The sequence below is a fragment of the Zonotrichia albicollis genome, chromosome 17, assembly GCF_047830755.1.
Source record: "Zonotrichia albicollis isolate bZonAlb1 chromosome 17, bZonAlb1.hap1, whole genome shotgun sequence".
Taxonomy (NCBI): domain Eukaryota; kingdom Metazoa; phylum Chordata; class Aves; order Passeriformes; family Passerellidae; genus Zonotrichia; species Zonotrichia albicollis.
The window spans coordinates 9,542,773-9,569,332 of NC_133835.1; the positions used below are offsets into that span (position 1 = coordinate 9,542,773).

Genomic DNA, 26,560 nt, shown 5'->3' on the forward strand with positions numbered 1-26,560 from the left:
GTTGTGCTTGTACCAGAGTCTGGGCACAGACGGGCTTTCCAAGGGAAATCTTGGTCCATGTAGGGCTGGGGCTCCCTCCAGGCTGGTCCAGCCCCTCACAGTGCTCAGGAACAGGGGTTCCCCACAGCCCAGTGCACCCTCCCTAGCCCTGGGCTCCCAAGGGCAGAGCCATGGCTGAGGCTCTGCAGGAGCAGGCAGGCTCAGCCCTGCTCCAACATGGGATCCCATGGGACAGGGCACGCTGGGATTTGCCCCTGCAGCTACCAGGTGTGTCCAGAGAAACTGCAGGGAGGGGGTGACCTCTGTCAGTGGGACACCTCTGTGCACAGGTGCCCCCACTCTTGGGGTGGCTGTGCCAGCTCCCCCGGGGACCTCCAGCCCTGAGAACCTGGAGCAAGCGGAAACCACAACTTTGCAAATGCTGCCTGTGCCCAATGCAAATGGTAAGAGAACGGGGGTGTGAAAAAAAAAATTGTTTATTACAAAATTGTTTATCAACAACAATACAGAACAATTTTAGAATGTAAGAACATTTGCATCAACAACAACAATCCATAGAACATATATACATAAGAACCTATCTAGCTAAAATATATTAAATCTATTTGTAGAAGACAAAAAAATTCTTAAAGTCCTAAGTCCTAAATCCTATTCTAAAGACAAAAAACTGTAGAACAATGTAGAACTGTAGAACTATGTACAAAAGGGTGCTATCTCTGTCTGGAATGTTCATCAATGGTAGAAGAAAAGCAGGTGTCATGGTCACTGAAGGCAGGCACAGAGGGCTCTTCCATGTGTCCCCAGGTTGGCACATGTGGGCAAAGCAGGACTCTGCTACCAGACCTGAGCTTGGCTGGGTCTGGAATGGAGCTTGAGTGGCCCAAAGAGAGAACAGGGCAGGCGGTGTGTGGCCACCAGACTCCAGTTTGCGAGGTGCCATGTCCCTGAGCAGGGACCAGCCTAGCTCCAGTCTGGCAGCAGGGGACCCACTCTGCCTGTGGGGATCATGTGCCTGTCCTGCTGCTGGCATTGGTCTTCATTCCAAAATCTCTTCCTCATCTTTTATATCGACGTCCATGTCTTCAATCTGTTCTTCCACTTCTACTTCCATCTCCTCCTCTTCTATTTCCTCTTCCACATCCACCTCCATCTCTTCATCCATATCGATATCCACCTCCATCTCTTCTTCTCCAGTCTCTTCCTCCATTTCCACGTCCTCCACTGCAGGAGTCGGGACATCCACCTCCATCTCTTCCACTCTGTCCATGACAGCCTGCAGAGGTGGCAAAACCTCAGAGTGGGGTCCCTGTCCCACACCATCCCCACAGAGCTGCAGCCCACTCGGGCAGCTGGAGGTGTCCACCTCCATGGAATGGCACCATACCTCCCTCAGCAGACAAATTAGACAAAGGATAAGCGCGAGCATCCTGAAGTGATTGGTGACAAAATGCGGGCACGAGGGAGCTCTCAGGACTGCTGGGAGTAGCAGCGAGCAGGTGGCAAGAAGGGCGGCAAGAATGGTCACGAGGGCGAGCAGGAGCAGACTGAACAGTAGGCTGACACAAGGGCCAGTGGTTGAGTTGTGCTCTTTGCGGGGTGGTGGCAGTTCCAGTTGGAACGTGGGATGTGACATCAAACAGATCCCAAGATTCCAGGGTCAACAGAAGTGGTCACTGGGGATCCCTGAATGGCTGGGCTTGAAACGGACCCTGAAGATCATCTTGTTCCAAGCTGAGCAATCTTCCCCCAGACCTTGGGGGAGCCCTGTTCCCAAGGATGGGGCATGCACAGCCTCTGTGCCCAGCCTGGGCCAGTGCCTCACTGTCCTCAGTGTAAAACAGCAGCTTCCTTAGATCCAGCTTCAGTCAGCCTCCTGCAGTTGAAAGCCATCCCCCTTGTCCTGTCACCACAGGCCCTGTTGAACACTCTGTCCCCTTCTTTCCTGTGGGACCCTCCCAGTCCTGCACAGCCACGGTGGAGCCTCCCAGTGTCTCCTCTTTCCAGGCTGAGCATCCCCAGCCCCACTTGGACAGCAGTCAGTCAGATCAGGGGATGTCAAAGCTGAAGGGTAGCAAATAGCATCAGGAACTGAGAGATGGAAGCTTTAGACCCAGATTTGCCTCTAAATATACAAAATTATTAACAGTGGAGGGGATGATGGTGGGACACTTGTTCTGTTCTAACTGGTCAATTTTATTTTTTTTCTTCTTTTCTGTCATGCTGATGGTTTTTCTGTTTGAAATGAAGCTTAGCACAATGTCCACTGTCTTCTCCATTTGTGAAACACCAAGCAGAGTCTGGGCAGGCTGATGATGCAGAGCAAAACCTGCAAAAATACTGGTGATCCTGAGCCTGGGTGTGCAGCTAAACCCAGCCAAAAGTAATTTCTGGAAAGTCAAGCCTGGTTTACATTTTCTTGAGTTTGGCTATGCCAACTTTACCAATCATTTATAAAAAAGCAAATAAAAAGTTCAAACCAAAACAGACAAAAAGCCAAATAAACAAACCCACGCAAACCAATCAAACAGATAAAAAACCCCAAATAAAACCAAAGGAAATAAGGAGTTAGTGTTAGTTGTGAGGATATCACAGCAGGCAAATGGCTGCTTCCCACAGAATCACCATAAAAAGCCACATAAAACAGCTGCTCCAAAATATACCCAACAGGAGAAAAATAAAAAGTGATACATGGCAACTTTGGGGGCAGCTCCACATTAAGGTGAAGGATGAGCAGTGGTTCAGATGCAGCATTCCCCACCCTCCAGGCTGCTGTTTGCTCCTGATGAAAGACCCTTGCAGGACTGTGGCCCCTCTCAGTGCAGTGTAAATCATCCCCACAGCTCTCAGCTGAGCCACTGGCATTTCCAGAGCAAGATCCAGGCACAATCCTGAGCATCTGTGGAAGGTCCTGAGCATCTTCATGCCTGGAACCACAAAACAGCTCAGGCTCTCCCTGGACTGGGTTTTTAGGGGAGGTTTCCATATCCCTGTGAGATCTGTTCATCCCTCAACACATCTGACTTTATGTACAATGATGCATCTGGGTTCCTCCCTTGTTCCTGGGTGCCAGTGAGGAAGTATCCATGTGAATGGAGGATGTTGTGCGCAGGAACATTTATTCCTGGATTGCTATTTTGCTTCACTGTCACTCAGCTGAACATGGTCCTTTTCTAAGAGGGACTTACAAGAAATGTGTAGGAATTTTGGCTCTGAGGAGCAGAAAGCACATTTTCTACACCCCATTCCCAGCAGATGCAGTTTCCCTGGCAGAACAGTGATTGCCATTCATCTTCCTGGGAAGATTGTGAAGACATTCAGAGATCACAGGTTCAGCTGGCCTTTGGCTTTGTGTACCTCATTTCACATTTCCAGTTTCAAGGGCCATTAAAAGAGGCTCATGTTTGCCTTGCTACCCAGAAGTGCTGTAGTTATTTCCAGGAGAAAACAAAAAATTGATTGTCCTCTGGTGAGGTAGAAATCCCACCACAATTGTGACTCTGTGAGCAAAGACACTCTGTGCTTTTTGGGGCTGTAACAGCTGAGAGTGTGGCAGAGCAGTTTTTATAGTATTTTTAGAGTGCTGAAAACATTGTTCCCAAAACAATCTTTCTCTCCTGTCTTCTGTCATAAACTGTGGAACAGAGAAAATGGAAAGGAGCAGAGGTTTGTTTAAATTGGCTGGGTTTTTTTAAGTCTTAAAATAGTGTCAGCTTGATGCATGATACTTTAGAAGTTGGATTAGTAGCACCTATTTCATCCCACCAGAGAGGTGGAATTGAAGACTTCCAACAACACAAACACTGGATGTGAGAGAGCTCAGTTTTCCACCCCTCACACAAGTATCATGCTGTACTATTTTAAGCAGCTTAGCCATATATATTAAAATATTGCTCCAAACAACAACAGAATGAAAATGTTCCACCAAATGGGGAAAAATAAGAAAAGTGGGTGGCAGCCATTTCTGAAGAGCTTGTGTTGATTTTGCAAAGTTGGATGCAAACAAGGTTTGCCATATTTCTTCCCTAGAAAAATGTAGATATTTAATAGAAATCTGTGTCTGAGGCTGCTAAGTTGGGGTATGATTTTAGATCTGGGAGGAGCAAAACAGGTTCCAGAGGAGCTGTGGTTGTGTCACCCTTGGAAGTGTTCAAGGCCAGGTTAGATGGGGCTTGGAGCAAACTGATCTAGGGGAAGAGTCCTGAGTATGGTGAGTCCATGAAATGAAACTTTTGGTTTTCCTGAGATGCTGCCTTTGCAAGGGGAGCTCACAAATACCCCACATAGATTGAAATACCCTGAGCAGAACTCAGCTGTGCTTTCTCATAGGTGATAAGGGATTTTCACTTGTATTTTATGGGGGATTTTCAGAGGGCAGTGCAAGAGCAGCTGAGTGTGTTTGACAGGCAGAGAGGGCCAGTGTGGCAGCAACTTAATGCAATGGAGCTTTTCCTTCTGTGATCCTGTATAACCTGAGGCCCTCTGGGGCTCTTGGACCCGGCAGCTGGGCAAGTTAATCATTGTAACAAGTGATAAATTAACCTGCTCCACTCACCTTAGCATGGCTGTGATGAGCATTAAGTAAACCAGCGAGCCCTTGCCAAGATGGGAGCTTGTTCTTTGCCAGGGAGGAGGGAGAAAATATTGCTTTGAGTAAGTAAAGCAACTCTGCTTCCCCGGGAAGAGGAAAAGCAGCAATTAAATATGTGAGTGCTGCATGGAATAATTTGCACAAGGATATATCTTGTCTGTTATGTAGGAATGTTCCCAATCAACCATGCTTCTCCTGACCTTTATTTTTCTGTATTTCTACCGCATCATATAAGAGACTCTTGATTTAAAAAAACCAAAGGACCTTGTGTGGAGGCATTTTTTCCTTTCTTCAGAGTGCCTCTTTCTTTTGTTCCCTCCAGAGCTCTCACTTCATTTCTGCTGTTCCTTGGAGCACAGGCTTACCTCTTTCCTGCTCCCCTGGGCTTGTTTTGCCTCTGGGTGTCACGAACACTATTAATTGTGGGGTTTTTCTCTCCATCCTAAGTCTGCCTCTTCAAGTGGTTTACCTTCATTTACCTGTTCGAGTGATGGATTTTTCTCACCTTTTATTCCTTAGTGCTTTTTCTTCATTCTCTAAAACCAACTTCTCCCTTGCCCTGTGGCTGTTAGATGCCATTATAGGAGCATTCATTCTTTCTCTACTGCTTCTCTCAGCTTTCACAGGGAGCTGAGAGCTCTTTGGGGTTAAACTTGACTCACTTCAGTGCCTTCCTTGATGCTGCCGGTGTACTTGGACACTTTAAGGGAATAAAGTCTCAGTGTGGAGATTACAGTTGTGAAATAATGGCTCTTTTGAAGAAGACAAGAATGCTGTTGTCAATCTTTCCAAGGATAAACTGAGCACCTCGTTTTGGGGAGAGCCAGGCTCAGCTCAGCACAGAGGCGGCTGTTGCAGGTACCCAGGTTTGGAGGGAAGGGTGCAGCTCCTGGGGGTGTGTTTGTGGGGGGCTGTAAGGTTTGTGTGGGGTCCCTGGAGTAGTAGGAACACCCCACTGGGAGATGCACATCAGGAAATGGGTGCACAAAGGGCCTGAAGTGTGACCAGCTTTGGTGAAGGTTTCCATAGGAAAAAAAATATTTTTACTGGGATTTTGGACAATTTGAGGCTCCTCCTCATATCCTTTGCCTGATGAACATTCCCCCTCTGCAAGAGGGTGGGAAATCCTGAGTTTACACTATGAAAATCCCTGATAATTATATTTTTTTTTCTATTTTTCAATGTTGTCATCCCAGCAGGAGTCAGAGAAAGAGAATATGTGTGACTTGACTGTCTTTAACTTCGTGACAGGAACAATGCCATGAGGAAGGTGGTCAGAGGAGCATCACTGCTCTGTCCTTAATTTTCCTGCACAACTGAGGATGATTTAAGAACCAAGGCACAGCCAAGACCTTTCCTCCTCCTGTGCTCATCAAGCAATCAGTGCTTCATCACACCTCAGCTTCAAACACCTCGTTTGCATCTGGGTGACCTTGACTGCCCTCCCTGGATGGGAAGATGAAGAGGTGGAAGTGTCAAAGATTGGGATTTCATGGGTGAGTTAAGAAATAGTGGCTGGTGCAGGGTGGTTTTGTGGAAATATCGTGTGCTGTGCCATGGAGGATGAGAGTAAATGGATGAAACAGGAGATAAAAAGGGCAAGGAACCTGGTTAGCTGCTGTTGAGGAAAATGTTGGGGAAAAAAAAATATGTAGGAAAAATGTCAGAGATGGTCATTAACTGCCCTGCAGGGTCAGAGCTCCTTTAGTAATTGACCATGTAGTGAATACTAGAAATTATTTTAAAAGTTCCTAAGTGACTGAGGGCTTTTAGTGAATGGTTGGGGGAAACAAAGGAATACTGTTTCTGGCAGAATTTTTATTATAATTTAAGCATCATCCTCTTTCTGAGATAACAGCTGCTTTGAATAAACTGAAATATCTTCTCCATTAGCTCTGGCAGGAGCTGGATAAAGCTCTCATTCAGGTAAACTTTAACATATGTCTGTAGAATAATAAATTTAATGAGAGTCATCAAACGTATTGTATGAGTAAGGATTGTGCTTAGGGCAAGAAAAAAGCGTAATTAGGAGTGGACAAAACATGAATTATAGTGGGGAAATAATAATTTATGGTGGTATAGGGGGAATATTTAATTAAGCTGAGATAAAAGTCTACCTTGGTTGCAGGCTAAGCTTTATAACAGAATTCTACTAGAGCAAATTTAGTAGTCCTAGGCTCCAGACAGACCTTTAGATAAAAGTTTACCTCTGGTTTGAGAAAGCTCACGGCTTGAGCAGCATTTTATGGCTTTGCTCTTGACCCTGGGGCTATAAATGCTCCTGTAAAATATATAGCTTCTACAAATTTCTAAGAGTTCCCATGGAGAAAGGTCCACCTGGACTTTGGGGACAGTTTCTCAGAGCAGAACATTTCAGGTGCCATTAAACTGCATTCAAACTCCCTTTTATTGGGGCATAAATTTCACAGCTTGGTCTATCAGCCTGACACGTTCTTTGAGAAGAGACAAACTTTACAAGCCACTTTAAAAATAATTTCACTGTCAGGTTTGCAGCTCTGAGAACATTAATAAACTGAAATGGCTTTTCACCCTGCAGTAGCCGCTAAGTAATTATGATTGTCTGTAGGCAGACTAATGAAACCAGCTGTTAACAACCTAATGAGAATTTTTACCAGCCCTCTGTTCCACAGACACATCCCTTTTCTGTCCCTGATTTTCCTGCACCCAGTGCTCCCCAGAGAAATTTAGTGTTGTTTGATGTTCAGGTAAAAACTGCTTTATTTGGTAGGAGTGGTGATGCTTGACCTGGGCTGCTGCCATGCTGGGGTCACATCACAAAGTCCAGTTTCTGCAGGAGCTGGGGAGCATGGAGAGCTGTGATAGCACAGCATGGCAAAGCTGGAGTGGAGGATTCTGGTTTAGTGTGCCTCTCAGTGGCAGACAGCATTAGTTATTGATAAATCTTTAGTTCAAAGATAAGGTGTTGCTGTTTTGGCTCTAACCTTAGGTTGCTTTCAACACAGTTTTCCCTGGCACTTAAGATACTGTTTTTCTGTTGCTTTCAGTACTCTGTCATTCCAGATGACCTTTAAAGGTCCCTTCCAACCCAAACCATTCCATAATTCTTTGGATACATGATGAATAGCAGCATGTATTTTACCCTTATTATGGATGATATTACATCATGTCTGGCCTTTTGGGGCTCTTTCTTCTCCAGGTCCTTGTGACTACACTCACTCCTATATGCTCTTAATTTTTTCTGTTGCCTACCAGTGAGCATTTTCAGTTCTGCCCCCCATGTTTAGAGCAAGTTTTCTGTGACTCACTGCACCAGACACCAGATCAGTCCAAAGAAGAGCATTAGGAAGTATCCAGCTGTATTTTCTCTTCTTCCTTCTGTGTACATGCTGCTGTTTTGAGTACTCTGGCTTTCTGAGCTCCCTCACATGTCTTGATCCTTTTCTGGATAACAAGATGGATATCAGGATTAAATTCCAGCTCTGAGGTCTGGCTTTTGAAGAGCCCCAGCCATCCTCTCCTACTCATCTCGTCCTGGCCTTAGTGGAAATATTATGCCTTCATGGGATTGTTGTTCAGCTTTGGGGCATTCTGGCACTGCTGTTCAGTGAAAGTTTTTGAGACTTTGAAAGGTTTCCTGGTGTGGCAATGACAATCCTCAATCCTAATGCTTGATACTTGCAGTTGCCTGAGTTGTGAAACCTCCTGAAAAACCTTGTTTGTTCTTTTCTCCTTGACTTTTCCTTGACTGTTTTCATCAACAGATTAGGAGGTTTGGGGATATCTTTTCAAAGGGAATTTCAATTAATCTCCTGTCTGGCATTTCAAAGGGGAACAGTGGTTTGGTTTTCTTTTAAACCAGCACCTGCTTACCATCCAATTAGCTAACTGCCTTTAATTAACCATAATATATTCCAGGAGAGCAAAATAACAAGGGAACAAAATCAAGTGGTGACAGCTCTGTGACTGAACCTGGACTTCCCCTTTCCCAGGTGCAGGATTCTGGGCAGCCCTGTAACCCTTTGCTGGCCACTTTGAGCTCTGCCATGCAGTGCCTTGGATTTCTGGGGAGGGAAAAGCATCCAGTCCCTCAGCTCCAGGTTCACATCTGCAAATCCAGAGCCCAATGGGTATTTCTGTCTGTGGGATTTGCACACTGGATGCCCCATAGGATTCTGGTTGTGAGCTTTCCTCAAAAACGTGGTAAGATGAGGTGTGCAGGACTCATTTCTTCAGAAGGGCAGGAGAAACCTATGAAGGCCTCCCCTAAAGGGCCTCCTTACCCAGCAGTCTGACACAGATTTGCTTCTGAAGAGCTTTGTAATTTGTCCTTATTATGTTCTATGTGTGATTTAATGAAAGCCTTTTTCTCTTCTGTAATTGAGCTCTTAATCTCATCTGAAAAGCAGAGCACAATCCTTTCAGAGATGGTGTTTGAGCAACAGCCCGTTTGTGTTTCCTCTGCTGTGGTGCTGCTCATGGAGCTGCTCACTCCTGATTTAAGAACAGAAAATAAACAGATTTCTCTGAGTCAAAAATACATCAGTGATGGCACACAGAGTAGGTTTGAATAGAAACTTCTTTTTTCTATTGGGCAAAAGATCTTCCAAGCAAGATCTTTCCTGGTTCTGCAAAGAATATGAAGGAGTGAGTTTTCCTTAGTGAGCACCTGAGGCCTCATGCAGGTGATGCTCAGAAAGTGGCACATGGGCATGGCAGCTGTCAGCAAAACAACTGGCTCTGGGCAGGTAAAAGTTGGCAAGAGATAAGAGTGGAAAGTCAAAACAACAGGATGCTGAAAAACTTGTAAGAGGAATAATGACTTTGGTGAAAATCCCTCCATCTTAAAGCTTCAAAAAGCATTTTTACAAAAATCCACAAAAATGTCCCGATTATGATCAGTCTGATCTCCCTAAATAGCATTTTACAATCAGAATTAGGAGTTGAGAGACACTAAAGAAGGCTCAGCAGAAGATTTTTCATTGTGACCTTAGTACCTATTTTTTACTGTGCTGTAGTTTGGAAGGAGACCTCAAGATCCAGCCCAGCCAGGGGAGACCCTGTTGATCTAAACACTCCCCAGACCTGCTGTGGGACTGACCCAGAACCAGAATCTGTAGGGAACTGGGTAAAATACTTCCCACTAGAAAATACTTGAAGCTTGATCCACAGTTCCCAGTTCAGACCACAGGCAGTGCTGGCAGTGACCAGTTTGCGGCCTGCTCTGTGCAGAGCTGGTGGCTGTGAGTGGCAGAGCTGTGGGTGAACAGGCTGGTGGCTTTTTGGGGCACACAGAACCTTCCATCTCTACTGCTTTGTCCCCACTAGAGAGTGGATTTTCCCAGAGAAATACCTGGAGGGTGGGAAGGATGAAGAGCAAATCATTCCCTGCCAGTGGATGCTGTGCTTGTTGCAAACACGTGAGTTACATCTGGTAGGAGTCCTTGCTGTCAACCCTCAGGGATTCCAGGCTGAGATCAGCTCAGTTCTGTCATTTGCTAGGGGAGTGAGGATCAGACTCTGCACCACACCTCCAGAGCTGGGGACGAGTGGGTTGAATCACATCCAGAGCCAGAATGAGGAATGGGTGGTGTTTTGTCTTGCCATGCACAGCAGATATCCTAATTTAAAGCTGTGCTGTCTCCTCAGATTCTGCTTCTTCCTCTGAGAAGGCCCATCCATTTTGATCCTGTTCCTTTCCACCCATCCCTCTAAAGATCTCCATTACTGGAGTAATTGGCACTATTGGATCAACCTTTGATGTGATGAGCAGTGGATTTTTGTAGTCAACATTCCAATTTAAAGGGCCACAAATAAAAGATCAATTACTTCTTTCCTGGAGAAGAAATTAAGGTAAAATCTTTCAATGTAATGGGCTGAGTGTACAAAGCTAAAGAGGTAGAAGATTTAAATGAGACTGTCTTCTGAGAGGAGTCAATTTGTCAATTTAGCAAATTAGAGAGAATATGCTTTCACCTTTGAAGCAGTCAGGTACCAAAATGATGCCACTTGGAGTAGGCAGGGCTGGGAATTGCTGCCATGTGCTTTGACAGATCTGTTCACAAAAGAGCCCTGGAAGCAGGGCCTGGAGAGACAGCTGGTCAAGGGCAATGTCTCTGCCTGATTTTATAGCATGTTTACAGAGCTTTCCATTCCCTTTGCAGCCCTGAGTGTGGTGTCCTGGGTGGGACCATCCTGCCACACGCTGCTTGCCCGGTAGCATTGGGGTGGCTTTGCATGAGGCCCCTGGGCCTGCAAGGCCCCTGGGCCCTCAGCCAGAGCTGTGACATGTTACAATGAATTTAATGAGTTTCTCAGCAGCATCAAAGGCCCTGTGAGAAGTAATTAGTGCGGTGAGGTGAAATTAGAGGGTTTAATGCTTTTTGGCAGAGGATCAGGTGCTGCTGTACAAACTCCCACCCAGAGTGTGGCAGCCCAAGGCATCAGGCAGAGGGGATGAGGTCCCACGCGGCTTTCTGTCCAAAATCAGCCTAAACCACCTTCCCTCCTAATGCAAATAACTTCTTTTTGGTGCCTTCTTCCAGAAACAGGGAAAAAATTGAGAGAGGGGGACCACCAGCCCTGAAATGCTGAGAAAAAAGAGCTCTGTTCCACAGGGACGCTGTGGAGGGGGCTGGAGTCAGCGTGTGCCAACTGGCGAGTCCCTCCTGCAACTGCTAACGTGCTCCTGATTTTATTTAATTAATTAGCAGCGGGGGGAGAATGTGTAATCAGCGCTGTGCTGCTGGAGTAACAGGAAACAAGACGTTCTCTGGGTGCTGGAGCTGCTCTCAGGTACTCATGGCTGTGCTCGCCAAGGTAACGGGGCAGTGACTCAGAGGAGGAGCAGCTGCTGGCACCCTGCCAGCCCAGCACTTGGATTTTGCTGCTCCCAAGGTCCCTGCAGCAGCTTTCCACCCAGGAATGGTGTTAAAAAGGGTGGTGAGCCCCTCGGATGTGATGAGACGAATTTTCCACATCAGCCCTTTCTTGCTGTGTTATTTCCTCCCCTAGTGAGATGATATGCTGGGATCCCTTTCAGTGGAGCTTGTTACTAAGTAAAAAAATTAAGGGTTTTTTCTGCTTTTTGGCCCTGATTTTGTGTCACTAAAGCCTGTGCTTTATTGAAATATGTGGTCACTCCTGCCACTTTCTCAGGTGCTGCTCAGTTAAGCAGGTTTATATTTCCCAGGTACCTTCAGCTGTAATTGCAATGAAAAATACTTTCTTCCTTTTCAGTCTCAGGGAAATGATCTACTATTTGATTTCGGGTACCTCCTTAGTTTGGTTAATTCCTGGTAGTCCCCTTCATGTTCCCTTGAATACTAAAAAGAGGCTAATGCTAAATACTTGACAGAAAAAGGATTGGGGATATTTGAAAACCATCATGTATTGCTGTCCTCCCTTAATTAAGGTTCCTTCCTTTTTATTTTATTTTTTTGGGAGGTGATCTTTCCCCCCCTCTTTTCTTTTTTTTCTCTTTTTTCTTTTTTTCTAACTGTGCTTCTGCTCACTGCCAAGCTCACAAAGGAACCCCAACAAATCAGCCAGCCAAGCAGATAAGAAATCAGATATTGTAGAGCACAAAGGTTTAATAAATACAGAGAGCTTGGAAAAAAAAAAAGGATTTGCAAAATGGTGGGAGGCTGCTAAGGTTAAAAGAAAGGGGATTTGGGATGGGATTACAAAGGGGAAACCCTTTTCTGAAGAGAAATAAAATACCTTGTGCTCTAAAACTATTTTAATTAATTCAGGGCAATTATAGAGAAGGAATAAGAATTTGCATTAGGTAAATGGGAAACCCTTACAGCCAGTAGACTCTGTTCAGAGCCCATTGCAAATCCGTGCCTGGTGCATTTGGGCTCTGATTTTGTCATTGTTTTTTGGTCTATCTCACGTGAAGAATAACAGGGAAAAGCTCTGACACAGAAAGAATTTAACAAGCTGTGGTAGGTAGGACTTGCAGGGTCCAGCTGGCTGCTGACCCTCATGGTGGCTTTACTCCCCATGTCTGTGTAACTGAGCTTCTTTCTGGCCTGTTAGAAAAGAGCCAATCTTTAATGAAAACTCAGTTACTCCAGCCTCATTAGCCCGGATCGTATTTCACTGTTCCCTGGAACGCAGGCAGAGGTGGGACTTGTGCTTGTTTCATTACAAATGCAAAATGCCACCGGGTGGTCGCTGTCGGGAACAGACAGTGCCTTACACTCCAGCGTTTGTCCTCGTGGAATGCAAAACCCTCCCCAAGATCCATCCCAGTGACTCCATCAGCCAGCCCAGACAGGGCAGGTCTCTGCCCACCCTTTGCCCTGGCAGTGCCGATCCCTCCTGGTGATGCCCTCCCCTTCTCTTGGCAGCTTTGGGGGGATGCAGAGCTGGTCTCAGGGTACCACAAGGCTTGAGGGTTCCTGTGTCATGGCATTGTGTTGATAAAAATTAATGAACCATGTAGCTCTTGTCTCTCAATTGTTGAACTCTGGCTGCTTGCTGGAATTGGTGGAGGATGTGGAGCTGCTGGAGTCAGTCCAAAGGAGGCTGTGAAAATGCTCAAAGGGCTGGAGCAGCTGGGACTGTTTGGTTTGGAGAAGAGAAAGCTCCAGGGAGACCTTTGAGCTCCTTCCAATGCCTGAAGGTGCTTGAGGAGACCTGGAGAGAGACTTTGGACAAGGGTCTGGAGTGACAGAACAAGGGGGAGTGGGTTCAGCCTGACAGAGGGCAGGTTTAGATGGATATTGGGAAGAAATTCTTTTCCGTGAGGGTGGTAAGGCCCTGGTACAGGCTGCCAAGAAAAGCTGTGGCTGCCCCATCCCTGGAGGTGTTCCAGGCCAGTTGCACAGGGCTTGGATCAACCTGGGATAGTGGAAGGCAGGGGGGTTGGAATGAGATGGTCATTCAGTTCCTCAGTAACCCAAACCACTCTAGAATTCTATGACTGAGCTGCTGAACCCAGCCAAAAGAAGAGCTACATTGCCGAGGTTAAATGAAGAAGGGGATTAAAACCACCTGTGTTTGCACTTTGAATCCCTTCCAACATCAATTAAGATTGTTCTGATAAAGACCCGGGCAGTGCTGAAACAGCTGCTGAAGCTGTTCCTGGCTGTATCTCTGGGTAGGATCACAAAGGGGCCTTTGTTGTTCTTCAGTCGTGGCTGAAATCTAAATCTCAGCAGTGCAGCTCAGAGGGTGACATGTGCTGGCACTGGGGCCACTGTGTGGGACTTGTTTTCAAAAAAATGGGAGATGCAGAGGAGAGGTTCCTGAATACAGTAACTCTACCTACACCCAGAACTGAGGCATCTGCCCAGGGATTTCATATTCACCGTCTGAGAGGGAAATCTAATCAGGGCTTGCTAATTTTCATGAAGTCAAACACCTGGGATTCACTTCAGACTCGCATTTTCCTGGAATAATTCAATACAAACGTTGTATATTTATACACAGGCACTTGACTTCTCTGTTGTTTGATGAGACTACAATTTGTCTTCCTCTTGTGGTTCCTGCAATCCTTCCTCTCCTGTGGTTTGCAGTTGAATTACCAACCTCTACCCCAGGAATATTCATCTGTTGTGTTTTGGATATTGTTGTTCTTCAAAGGAAAGCAAACAATGCCAGTTTAAGCCATCCCTCTTCCCAGGCACATTTTATTGGAAGATGATGAAAGGGAGGACTGTGATGGTGACCAGGAGCCAGATGCACAGGCTGACAATCCTGGCTGCTTGGTACATGCGATGGGGCATCCTCTTGGACCTGACCGTAGCCAGTACCACCAGGTACCTGTCTATGCTCATCACTGTCAGGAAATAAATGCTGGAGAAGATATTGTAGTGGTCTATGGACAAGATGACCTTGCAGAGGATTTCTCCGAAGGGCCAGTAGCGGAGGAGGTGCTCTGCAATGTTGATGGGCAAGACAAGGGTGAACAAGTCATCAGCGATAGCGAGGTTCAGGATGAACATGTTGGTCACTCTTCATCTTGGGGGCCTTGAGGATCACATAGATGACAGCAGTGTTGCCTGTGAGCCCCACAGCACAGATCACAGAGTAGATCACGGGCAGGACAACATAGAAATCAGCTGCCTGCTCTTGAAGGGTGAAGTTGAACCTCATGCTGTTTTCCAGGTAGCAGCTGTTGCCTGCGTTGCTGCAGGAGCTGTTTAGATCATCCCAAAAGGAGAGGATTCCCATGCCTTTTGATCACAGACCACCCTCAGATACCACTGAAAGCCTCACTAGCCCAGAAGTGAGAGGCTTTTTGTTTGGTTGGGATATTTTCCCCCTCCTGTGAGAAGCAGCTGTTACCTCATTTAGATGCAGCTTATTTTCAAAGGTGAGTTGTGAGGCTTCTTGGACCACCTAACTTACCTCTCCCCCCTGTTGGAGAAGTTAGATTTTGAAGTGATGATGGGAGAAAAAAATCTTTGGAAGACATAAGTCTCCAAGAACCAAGAAAGCAAGAGAATAATGACTTTCTAAATAAATCAAGGAACTCTTCTTTCTGAGAGCATTCCGGTGAGCTTTGGCTTTTCTTTGCTGGGGGAGTTGAGCGGCTCCTGTTCAGCTGTCTACAGTGAGAGTTCTTCTAGGGCTGACAGGAACAAGGAGGCAGAAGGGGGAATTTCGTGCCTGGCTGGCTGTTCACAGCCCTTGGAGGACCGGAGGGATGGCTGCAGTTTCTCTGGCACAGCTCTTGCTTTCCGTGCTGGAGCAGAAGTGTTCCTGTGGTTAATTAGCGCCTGCCTTTGTGTCGGAGTTCAGGCTCTTCATGGACAGCGATTTCACAAACAATGAAGAAGTTTCTGACACTGCTACTCCCCACTCCCAGGGTCCCCTAGCAAAAGAAGGAGGGGGAAAAATAGTTCAGGGAGTATTTCTGAAATTAACGGTTAAAGAGGATTACCCTGCAATCAAAGTACACCTTTAAGCGAGGGTGGGTTATGAACTCACTCTGAAAACCATCCCCACTACAAACAACTGGCAGCACCCCAAATTTGGCACAGATAGACAAACCTGTACATCTCAGAAGTTCAGGATTAATCGGGGAAGAGAGAGAAAAGTACCCTGAAAGCGAATCCACTTTAGAGACACAGCAGGAATCATCCCACCTGTAGCAGTCACCGCATCCATCACTATTGCCTGACCCATACTTCCAAGAATTCCTCCACAGGGAATGAACAAGAAACCGACCCCTACCCCCCCACCGTGAAGATAAAGGTTTGGCAACCGGTCCCAGGCTCCGCAGAGAGAAGTGCCTCACTTCTTCTGCCTTTTGTTGTCGCACGGCGATAAAGTGAGCGGGACTGCCAGCGCTGGGGATGGGGAGTGAAGTGTCCCTTACCTGGGAAGCGGCTCCTCTGCCTCCTCCAGCACCTGCTGCTCTCACTGGTGAGCCTCTTCCCTCTGATCCGAGCTGGAGGAGGGTCTCTGGGCTGCTGACGTACCGGGATTTGCAATCAGATCAACACGATGCTTCTGTGTGTGCGTGTTGTGTGTCTGACCAATTAGCACTTGCTCGGATCGGGGAAGGGGGGAAACAAGGGTTTTCTCTCTGCAGGGTTACTGAAATAGTAAATACAGTGGATGTTTCCTTCAGGAATGAGGGAGATGTGGAGGGACACAGGCAGCACCCAGGACTGGCTGAGTGAGGGATGAAAGGATGGGAAGCAGGGGGTTAAACTGCTTCAATAGGGAACAGTGGCTCGTTTTAACAAAGGGAGCAGGAGGCGGGTGAGCTACATTACAACCTGCAAAATAAACAAATAGATGTACCTTGCCAGATCTGTGCTGTTTTCGGCTGCTGTGGGGGAGTTTGGCTGAGTTCCTCCAGCTGGGTCTCTGATCTGGCTTTGGAAATCCAGTGAAATCCTTCAGATGTGCATCAGGAGGTGCAGGAGTCCAGTGAAGCTTCTTGGAAATGCACCCCAGGTTATAGAGCAACAATGTAAGATCACTTTACCAGCATGTCCCTAAAGAAAAAAAAAAAGAAAAAGGAAATCAAGAGTCTTTTGATTCTCTTTTAGTCTTTTAAGTATTGCCTGACCTTTGTTTCGAGACAAAGCAAGGGAAAACACAGGAATCCATCACTGCCATGCCTGGCTGAGTGCATTTAACCAAGAGGGCCAGCTCATAGATCTGAGCCAGTAGCCAAGAAGTGTGTCTGACTTTGCTTCTCTTTTTGGATGTTTTATATTCTTCTGGCAAGATTATTGTGCACCAGTAGCTGGGTGGGAGTAAAACATTTCATTGCACTTCTTAAAGACATGGCTATAACGGACTTCAAAAAATAGGATTTTTTTTTTTTTAATGTACAACTCTTCAAGATATTTCCTTGACCAAAATCTAACCAGACATTGGGCTTAAGGAAAATTAAACAGGAATTATATTGTCCACTTATATTGCATAGGAATGATATGGATGATACTTCTTCAGATGAAACACCCCTGGAGCTTTCTTCTTGCCTGTTTTGGGAAAGCTGGTGTGGTTTATAAGGAGTTGTAAATGAAGCAAGGCTTTGGTAGGTCTGCAGGGGGAATGCAGTTTCCAGGAATTGCTGTTGTCTTTTTTCAGGGAAAAGCATACAGAAGGCAGAAAAATTCAGGAGAATGTGATGTTACATTTGCTGATCTGTAACTATTCCCTGGGACAAAAGGGTTTTAAAGTATTTTTCATCCACAATCCTTTGAGGCTTTCTGTTTTTTTGCATAAAGTATATCTCTGGTCTCTGGGATAGTTTAAAAGCTGTTCTTTCTCCTTCCAAACTATATTATCTTGGAATTGGCATCATACTGCCATGGCCACAGGTTTTGTGTGCCTGGGTGCTGTGTGTTTGAGGGGCTGGGAGCTGAGGGGGCTGCAGGAGCGGTGGTGCTGATGATGCTCCCTTGTGCTTTACCCTCTGTCTTGTGCCTTACTCCTCATTATCGGTAGTGAACATGCTCTCCGTGCCTTGGTTAGGATGTGCTTGATTAAAATAACCTGTCAGAGATGAGATGGAGACTAATTAAAGCTCATTGCCTGGTGTGGGTAGAGGGGCTTTTGCTTATATGCCCCAAACAAATTACTGGCACCTGCTTTCAGAGCTCCTTGCCTGGTTCCCCAATAAAACTTGTTTGCTTTGGGGAGGACAATTGCCAACAGATCTAAATTCACGTAGGAAATTGCTTTGCAGTAGGAACTGTTCTACCAACAGAAAAAATATTTCCTCTGTGTGTTTCTGGGCCCAAACAGGGCCAGAGGTTGTGCACAGAGGAAACAGATCTATTTATATTGGTGTGATGGAGAGTGCTTGGAGAGAATGTTTTACTCTTCTTGTCTTCTCTGGCTGGGCATCCCTTGATTATAAATATTACAGCAGCATAAAGCCCTGGAAATCAAACACTGGTTTGGAAATACTGCTATAAAGGGCAGAGCTGCCTGGACCTACTTTTGTGCCAACAGCTCCATCATCAGCACAGCGCAGCAGGGACAAAGATTTTATTCCTGGCAAATCCGTGCCATAGAGATGGACTTTGCCTCTTGAAGCCCATGTTCACACTGTGCAGCTTGGATCAGCTGTGCAAACAAAGAAAAGGCAGCGTTTTAGGGAAGGGGAAATCCCTGCCAATGCTAAATCAGTGCTGCTTTATTGCCTCCCTAAAGCTGATGTGCTGCTGGCTCCAGACAAAGGCCATCCACCATTTTGGAGTTATGGAGAACCTGTTTTGTTGGGCTCCTGCTGCTGTCAAGGAGTCAAGTTCACCTCAAGGACACAGGTATACAATCAATAATCTGTTTACCAAAACAAAATGTTCTCGGCTGGCTGTCTTGCAGTCACTGGTTATTAAGGTGATTTATTTGTATGAAGTGTTCAGGCTTTTAAAAGCATTGCAGGTTAATAATAGAATCAGGGAGTAGTTTGGGTTGGAAGGGACCTTTAAAGGTCATCTAGTCCAACCCCCCTGCAACGAGCAAGGACATCATCAACCAGATCAGATTGCTCAGAAGTCAACCATCCCACCTGACCTTGAATGCTCCCAGGGATGGGGCATCTACCACCTCTCTGGGTAACCTCTGGTAGTGCCTCACCATCCTCATTGTAAAGAAACTTCTTTCTTATATCTAATTTAAATCCACCCTCCTTCTGTTTAAAGCCATTCCCCCTTGTCCTACCACAACAGGACCTCCTGTCCTGAGAAATGTCCAGAACTGATTACATCAAATTGGCTGAAGTTGCTTCAAGGTAAGAATGCCTGGTCAGGCTATTTGTAGGATAACATTCACCCACAAAGCTGGGATGTCCTTCTGCTTCCCCCATAACCTTCCCAGTCTTATTGAGCCAGGCTGGCTTGGGCAGGTGATGGTGCTCACCTTGTCGGACACCTCAGGGAACCAGGCAAGAGCTGCAGGGCAAATGTCCCCATCGGTAAACTGGTGAATTGTGGCAAATAAAGTGCTTTTGATCGGTGATAATTGTCACAGATCCAGGGGCTAGTGACACATCCTGCCTGCCTGAAAGCTGCAGTGAAGGCAAAGGGGTTCAGGAAGTGATTTAAGGAAAATGGGAGTCCTCAAACGGCCTGTTTTTGTCAGGGAAAGCACATATCAATAACTGCCCAGTCTGGCTCTGCAGGGGAGCAATCCACACAAACCGTGCAGCAATTTCCTCAGACCAGCTGTGATGGGGAATAAAAGCTGTAGCCCTGGGAGCTAGTGGGTGGCTGGCTGGAGCTGTTTGCTCCCTGCCAGCCAGGAAAGAGGTTGGGAGGCTCCTGCAATGGGTTACCCTCATTCCCAGAACTTCTTGGACACCCTGGCTCTTCTACCACAGCAGGATCTGTGCTGGCAGGTGTGTTAATGAAGGGAACTCTGGCAGAGTACTGGTGACAGTGGGAGCAATGACACAGTGCCAGTCTTGCTGCAGTTAATACATAACTGTGAGAATTTGAGTGCAGAGGGAATGCTGCTTTAAACACCCTCATTTCCTCTCCCACTCCCCCCTGGTCTGCGTTCGAGCAGCCTTGCTCCAGAGAGAAATTAAATTCTGCTTCCATTCCTGGATGCTTTTATTCTCTGGCATTTATTCCTGCTTTTCTCCAACGCTGGAAGTGAGAGTGTACTTTGGTTGGTTTGCTGCCCTGAGCCAGCTCAGTGTGCTGAAAGCAGAGCCCTTTGGAAGAGGGAGGTTTCTGGAAGTGGACTCTCCCCTTTTCCAGCGCTCCTCATCACCTTTTGTGGGGTGTGAGGGGCTCAGGGCAGTGGCCTGGACTTCCCTTGTGTCAGTGCTGCCACGAGGAGTGGGCAAAAACTGTCCCATGGCTCCGACTGTGCCAGAGGTGCTGCTGCCTCATCCTCCTGAACTCTGGAAGCAGGAGAAGCTAATCTGCTGCATCAATCTATGGGTTGATTAGTCCTCTGGACTTGCAGCTTTTGTGCTTCCCTATCTCAGAGTTCTTCCATCAGCCCACGTGACTGACAGCTTTTGTGTAATTTGCCTGTGGGATCTGTGAGGAAAAAGCCTTGGATGTGATGGGACCTGGTGCTGCAGTACTCTGGGGTACAGCTGATTGCTTCCTTTTGGAGTTCTCTTGGCCATGGATTTATTAACAGGGCTCTGTTTCCTGCTGGTTGCCTTCATTAGATGTGCACAGAGTGTGTGCAAGGGGGTACCTCAGCACAGGTGAAGTTCAAAACATAAGGAGGAATCCTAGTTTGAAAGGATGAGAAAACAAAACCAAAATAAAAGGATATTTTTTGCCCAAAGTTAGCGTGAGTCAGCAGGTAGGAATCCGCTCTTCCCTGGATCCCTGTCCTTCCTGTGCTGCTGGCAGATGAGGGTGTCCTGCAGGGCTGTGATCCATCAGCATTCCTGGCAGGAATATACATTATTTAGTTGCCATTAAGCTGGTTGTAACACAGCTGCTAAGAGCCCTTGGTATCTGCCGTCCAAGTGAGAGGAGTTGTCACTTTGACTTTTTTAATGAACTTGTGAAAAGTCACCCTTTTTGTCATTGCTTGACCTGCTTGGAAAAGCTGTGAGTCTTTACAAACATCAGCACTGCAACAGGGCTACAATGCATCCTTGGAAAAACAGCCAGGAGCCCTTCAGGGATCTCACCAGGGAGCAGGCTCTGTGCAATATATTCCAATATCTCTAAGCAACAGCTTAATGTGTTGCCTTGTCTGCTTAAGTAGCAGAGCTCCTCTGGCCTAAAAGCCTCATCACCAGAGGGTTATGGAGTGCAAATTGCTGCTGAATGAATTTGCTGCTTTGTTCACTCTGGTTTCCCCTCCCTTTTGTGTGTGTTATGACAGTGAAATGACTCATCTTCACCTTAATATCATGTTTTGGAGAAATGGTCTAATATTTTGTACAATGCTCAATGTAAAAACCCCAAACCAACAAAACAGATGAAATCTGTTTCCTGGAACGACGTTTTCCAGTGCAATTACACAGAGCCAGCTCCTTTCTCCACACTCTTTTGGGCAACAGACATTGTGGAGTACAAAGTTTACAATACCATCAACTATTGTAAGGAAAAGAGGGAAAAGAAGAAGGAAAAGAAGCAAAAGCAGGTTTGAGCTTAGTGAAACTTGATTCTGGCTTTGGGCTGCAATAATTTATTATAGCTCTGTTTTACAATTAAGGCCAGCCTGACCTACTTAAATAGAACATCATAATTCTTGTGGCCATGTATGTGGTCATGAAAATTCAGTGCTAAGAGCATGAGCCATGTTGGTTATGTCAGTGTGATGGAGAAAAACGTAATTTGGATAACTCAGATGAATTGAGTAGGAAATGGTGTGCTATAAAATGCATAAAAATAATTTAAATGCAAAAGATAAAAGGAAAAGGGAAGGGATTACTGCAAGATGGGGTTTAGGGCTGGTGCTCTCTGCTTATCTGCACCCCATGGTCATGGCCATAGTGGGGATGTTAGGGACTGCATTCAATGTGGGCCCCAGAAGCAACCAAAAGAGCAGTGACAGTCAGGAACACCTGGCTCTCCTCTCTTTAAAATCTAATTTCAGCCCCAAAGCAAAGCCACAAATTTAATTCCCTGGGAATTGAAGCTGTGAGGTCTTTGGGGCTTTCACAGCATGCTGGGTAAATAAAGCCCCCGTCAGAAATGATATTGATCCAAATTATAGATAACCACACCAAAAAAAGTTTTGGATTCTTGGGGAGGAGAAGCAGAAAAAGCAAACAAATAAAGGTACATCTCTATGTTTTCTACAGGGAATACTTTCAGAAATACAGAACTCCCCAGGCCATGCAGGGCCTCCTGCCAAGGGGAATGATTTCAGACAAGTGCTGACTGCGTGGGAGAAGGTGTTTTGTGTTGGAGGGCTGAGTTATCACTGAAGTTTTTCACTTCTAATACTTGGTAATATCAGTGTCATTTTGTCAGTAAGTAGCACACTCAGTATCTGAGACATCTCCATCTCCACCTGCTTCACAGCTCCACTTGAAGGCAGATGAAAATTATTTCCTTGTAAATGACGTGTTTTCAACAAATTCTGCAAACCCTTACTGAGGCTCCTTGCTATTAAGTTGATTTTCTATTTATTTTTTCTTTTTTTTAATAAGAAGAATTGCTTTCTTGCAAATGTTAGGTAAATTTTTCCCTTTCTGGGATGTCAGGAGGTGCACATCCTGTACAGAAACACTCCCCAACTGCATCAATAACCTTTTTGTACTGCTCAGTGAGTCCTAGAAAACTGCAGAGCAGTTTTGTGTCTCTGCAGGTTACTTGGCAATCAATTCTCCATCTCTGATAAATCCTAATTTACAGGGAGGATGTGACGAACTCCCTCCTCTGCAATCAGGAGTTGGCAGTGCCCATTCTTCTGCAAATTTATGGGTTCAACAGAATAATGTCATAGGAACAGAAGTGATGTACAGCATTCCTGCTTGGTTTGTTCCTCATTTCATGGGGCAGACAGCAGCATTCTACAGCCCTAAAAAGGGCAGGGAATTTTCTGGACTGGGAAGAAAAGCATCCTTGAGAGAGGCAGAATATGATGCTGTTACCCATGACTGGTGTTCCCCCCTCTGTTATCAAATTTCCCTCCCTTGCTGCCCTGGGGCACCTGAGAATGGGTGGTGTAGTGATGTTGTCCATATTGAAATCAGTCAAAAAGTTTCTGGACTTATTTCCAGCACGAAAATAAACCCTGTTCTGCTGGTTTTATGAGGGAAAAATTATTTCAGGCAGAGAGAGGCAAGAAAAAGGTGAGAGACCAGTGAATTTTTTTCCATGTGGCTGCAGGGAGGGAGAACAATTGTGGTGTGGAGATGCATTGTTAATGTAAAAGCCACAAAAGCAACCGAAACAGGGAGTAAGCATCACAGGAACTGCACCTCTGTCAGTAAGGGCTGGATCCCTCCTGCCCTTTCACCTGCCTGGGGCACCTGTGTGGGGCTGGTTGTCCCTGTCATTTACCTTTTGATTGCACAATCATTTCTTAGAAAACAGTTGGCTCTTCAGACTCTCCTGGGCATTCAAGTGAGTCCAGGAGATGTGGGGGTGAGCTGATAAGTGGGTTTGGATGGTCTTGGCTGTTAGGTGTTGCTATGTTTCCTGATGCTGGTCTCCAAAGCAATCCCTGGCACGCTGCTTTTGTGGAAGGCAGAACAGCTCAAGAGAAAAATGCACTTGAAATTACCTGTTCTGGGGAAATGCAATGAATTTTCTGCTAGGAACTGCTTGTGAACAAAGATGGAGCCTGAATTAGGGATCTGCCCTTGTGGGGATCCCTTACACTGACACAAAGCTCTCTGTGCCTCTCAAGAGGGTTGCCACCATACAGAAACATGTCACTTCGGGGGGGACTTGACATCACAAAACATCGAGGGAAAAACATCGAGGCAAATTCTCCTTTTCTGGCCAGGAAAGCCAGGGTGTGTGCCTGCTGTGTTCCACGAGCAGCAAATCAATTGTTGAGGGATTTCTGCTGGGAGATTTGTGCTTTATGAAATTCCTGCCAGGGGCAGAGGGCTGGGGAGCTGGAAACGATAGTGCTGTCTTCCTCCCCTCTGCTGCTTTAATTGTTTGTAATGATTTAATAAGCAGCACTATTCTTCCCTGGAGCAAACACAGACAGGTGGCATTTTATTACCTTTATTAGGGCCCCTGTTTGGAATTTCTTTGCTGTATTTCCTTCTTTGCAGGCTTGGCCCAAAACTTGGAGAGATCAGTGTGAGAACTGGACTTTATGCTGTCAACATTCTGAGTGTTGAGCCAGCACCAAATCCATGCAATTTTATGGGAAAGAAATAATAAGGACAAATGACATGATTTAAACAAGGAAATGCTCCTGGCTTTGGCATTTTATGTGCATAAATGCACACCAGGAGAGGAAGAGCAAAGCAGGTACAAGCTCCCAGTACTTGCAGAAGAAAGAATGGAAATAACTTCCTGTTTAGGCTGGAAATCAGGAGAAAATCTGTACCCATCAGAGGGGTGTTGAAGTAGAGCAGCTGCCTAGTGACAACAGACAGGTGGAGAAGTGAAACACCAAATTAAAGGCTTTTAATGTGGAGTTTTTTGGATGTTGGGGTCTTTAGAAGCAGATCTTGTGAGTCCCATGGGCAATGGAGGTGACTTCCCAGGGGAGCATCCCCGTCCCGTGCCTGGGATCTGCTGCCCTGGTCCCACAGAGTGATTTGGGTTGTACCTGATGGCTCAAGAGAGCTTGGGGAAATGCCTCAAGGTTTGTTGGATTTGAATGGCATTTGGGTTTCTCCTCTGAGGGATGGAGTCTTGAGCTCTCACGGGTTTTGCCTGAATATTTCTTTAATCTGTCCCCCACCCCAAACCCTCCAGCAGATCCCCTGCTTCTGCCACTCTGTGTCTCCCACAGCTGAGATCCTCAGAGCTTTTCCCTTACACTAAAAGAACTGGAAATTGGCTGGGTTTTGTTACCTCTTGGCAACAAAATTGTCTCCTATTGTGCAGCTCAGGGGGAAAGAAACCTCTTCCTCCCTTCAGTCTGCTGCAACAAAGTGTTTTGTTCCTCTTTGTGAAGAGCCAGGAAGAAACACTTCTTTTTAAGATGAGGGAGCCCAATTCAATTCCCTTATCATTTTGAGCAAAATAACCCAGTTATTTATGTTGAAAGTCACTCCAAAATTTTGAAGAGATCTTTTTAGAAAATATTTTTCTTGGTGACTGATTATGAGTGGGTATGGGAAGAAACTCTTTGCATTGAACCACTCAAAGCAGTAATTTCTTCCCAAAGAGTAGATGTAATTACATTTTTTGGGTGAAAAAAAATAAGCAGTAGTGGACCAAAGGAGCTTCAAGCTGATCTCTATTTGCTGCCAATGACTGAATTAAATGCACAGGGTTCCTATCAGCTCTGCCAGACAAAACGTTGTATTTGGGTTATTGGGGGTTTTGTCAGAAATCTTTGTAGCATGAATAGTTCATGGACTTATCTCTGCTGGCTTCAGCCATTCCTGCTGTCCATCATATCTGGCTATTATAAGGCAGCTCTTTTCATTATGTTGTCTTTTAATTCAGATATCTGAGCCTTTTTCTACTTCTAGTCCCACTTTTCAGTAGGACAAACATTTTCTTATCTGTGAGTGTATTCAGTGGTGGCCACACAAGTGAAGGCAAGGAGCTGGCAGGTGATAATTTATGAAACTTTCTATAATGGGAAAAAACTCAGCATTCAATTTCCATCTCCTTAGAAATCTCTATTTCTTTTCTTGTCTCTTATGCTCTTTGTGGCTGGTCTGAGTTTAGTGCTTGGAAATGCAATTATATGGATTCCAATTCTTTTGAGAGAGAATAATCTTATACACAAAGCCAAATAAATTTAACTTTTCAGTATTAGAGCAGTTTGACATCCAGGTTGGGGACCTGGCAGTGCTTAGTGCCTGGCCAGCCTCAGAACACAGAGTTTGTCTGATTTAGGTGAAATTTCATTCATTGGAGACAAAGTAAAATTGCCTCTTATTTGCTCAGCACTAAAAATCCATCTGAAGCTGATTGCCAAGACTTGCTGCTGAATGATGGGATTAACTCCTGCAATGGCACCATGAAATGAGAGACGGGGAGAGGAATATTAAAAAATGGCATTTCCAGCCATGTGCAGGCCCTCATGTCCTGCTGTTGGCTTGGTGCTGTCAAAGGGGCTGATTTTGATGGTTTTAGAGGCACTAACCTGGGCAGTGAAATGCACCTCAGGCAGCAATTGCTTCTCTGGTGTCTGCAAGTGCCTTTATCTTCCTTCATGCTCCTCAGAACTGAAATCCTGCACTGAGTGAATCTGAGGCTTTGGGAAGGCCCAGTGGTGACAGATTTTGGTGAGACTTGAGTCAGGAGATGGAAGCAGCAGCTGAAGGGGCTGTAATCTTCATCCTTGGGCTCTCCTGCAGGTTGATGCAGTGTGAAGGAGGCAGGGATTCCACAAAGCAGCTTCTGGGGGGAAAAAAAATGTAAAAAAAATGAAAAAAAATGAAAAAAAAAAAAAAGAAAAAAAATGAAAAAAAAAAAGAAAAAAAATGTAGCTCCTGGGGAAAAAAAAAAACAAGTGGAAAGTTCTTTAATTTGTTAGAGTTTCAGGCTGTGCTGCACCTCAGGGCCAGGCTCTGCCTCTGTCTGCTCCAGCTGGTGCTTCCCAGCTGTCCTCTGTGGTTCTTATTTGCAAACCACCTAAATTTGATTACTGCTTTGATTTCACACCTCTTTCACGCAGGCTTTTCCTCTCTCCTTGCCTGGAATTCTCTGAAAAGAGAAATTTTGTCAAGCCTTGGGACAGTTCCCGTCATCTATCTCTGCTCCTAATGCTGCTTTTAATTATCTTGGGAACCTGAGCAAGAGGGAAACTGGGAGGAGATTAATGAGAAGAAAAGGAAGGCACAGAGGCCAAAGTGTAAATGCAGATTCTGGGTTACCAGAGTCTGCAGTGTTGAGGGGGTCTGGGCCGTGCAAACTGATATATTTCTTTGTGAATGGCTGATTCCTTTTGTATCTTCTCCTGAAATTCCCGTGCACCAGGGCTGGT

At 45.7% G+C, this 26,560-nt stretch overlaps 2 protein-coding genes across 3 annotated transcripts in view; one reads left to right on the forward strand and one right to left on the reverse strand.

Moving 5' to 3' along the window:
• Positions 1 to 4,681: 4,681 nt before the first annotated feature.
• The window catches only part of LOC102074960 (uncharacterized), a 50,435-nt gene continuing 28,556 nt past the window's right edge, over positions 4,682 to 26,560 (forward strand). The window contains exons 1-2 of one of the 2 annotated variants that reach the window (XM_074553422.1): positions 4,682 to 5,446; positions 5,788 to 6,084. The gene's annotated coding sequence lies outside the window, so the exon portion shown is untranslated. The remainder of the gene's footprint in view (positions 5,447 to 5,787; positions 6,085 to 26,560) is intronic. The other variant, XM_074553425.1, reaches the window with a different exon arrangement.
• On the reverse strand, positions 12,152 to 16,221 carry LOC141731080 (neuropeptides B/W receptor type 2-like). The gene is given in 3 exon segments (XM_074553428.1): positions 12,152 to 14,533; positions 14,535 to 15,395; positions 15,903 to 16,221. Coding segments are annotated over 2 exon segments (543 nt in total). The 5' UTR covers positions 14,753 to 15,395; positions 15,903 to 16,221; the 3' UTR covers positions 12,152 to 14,208.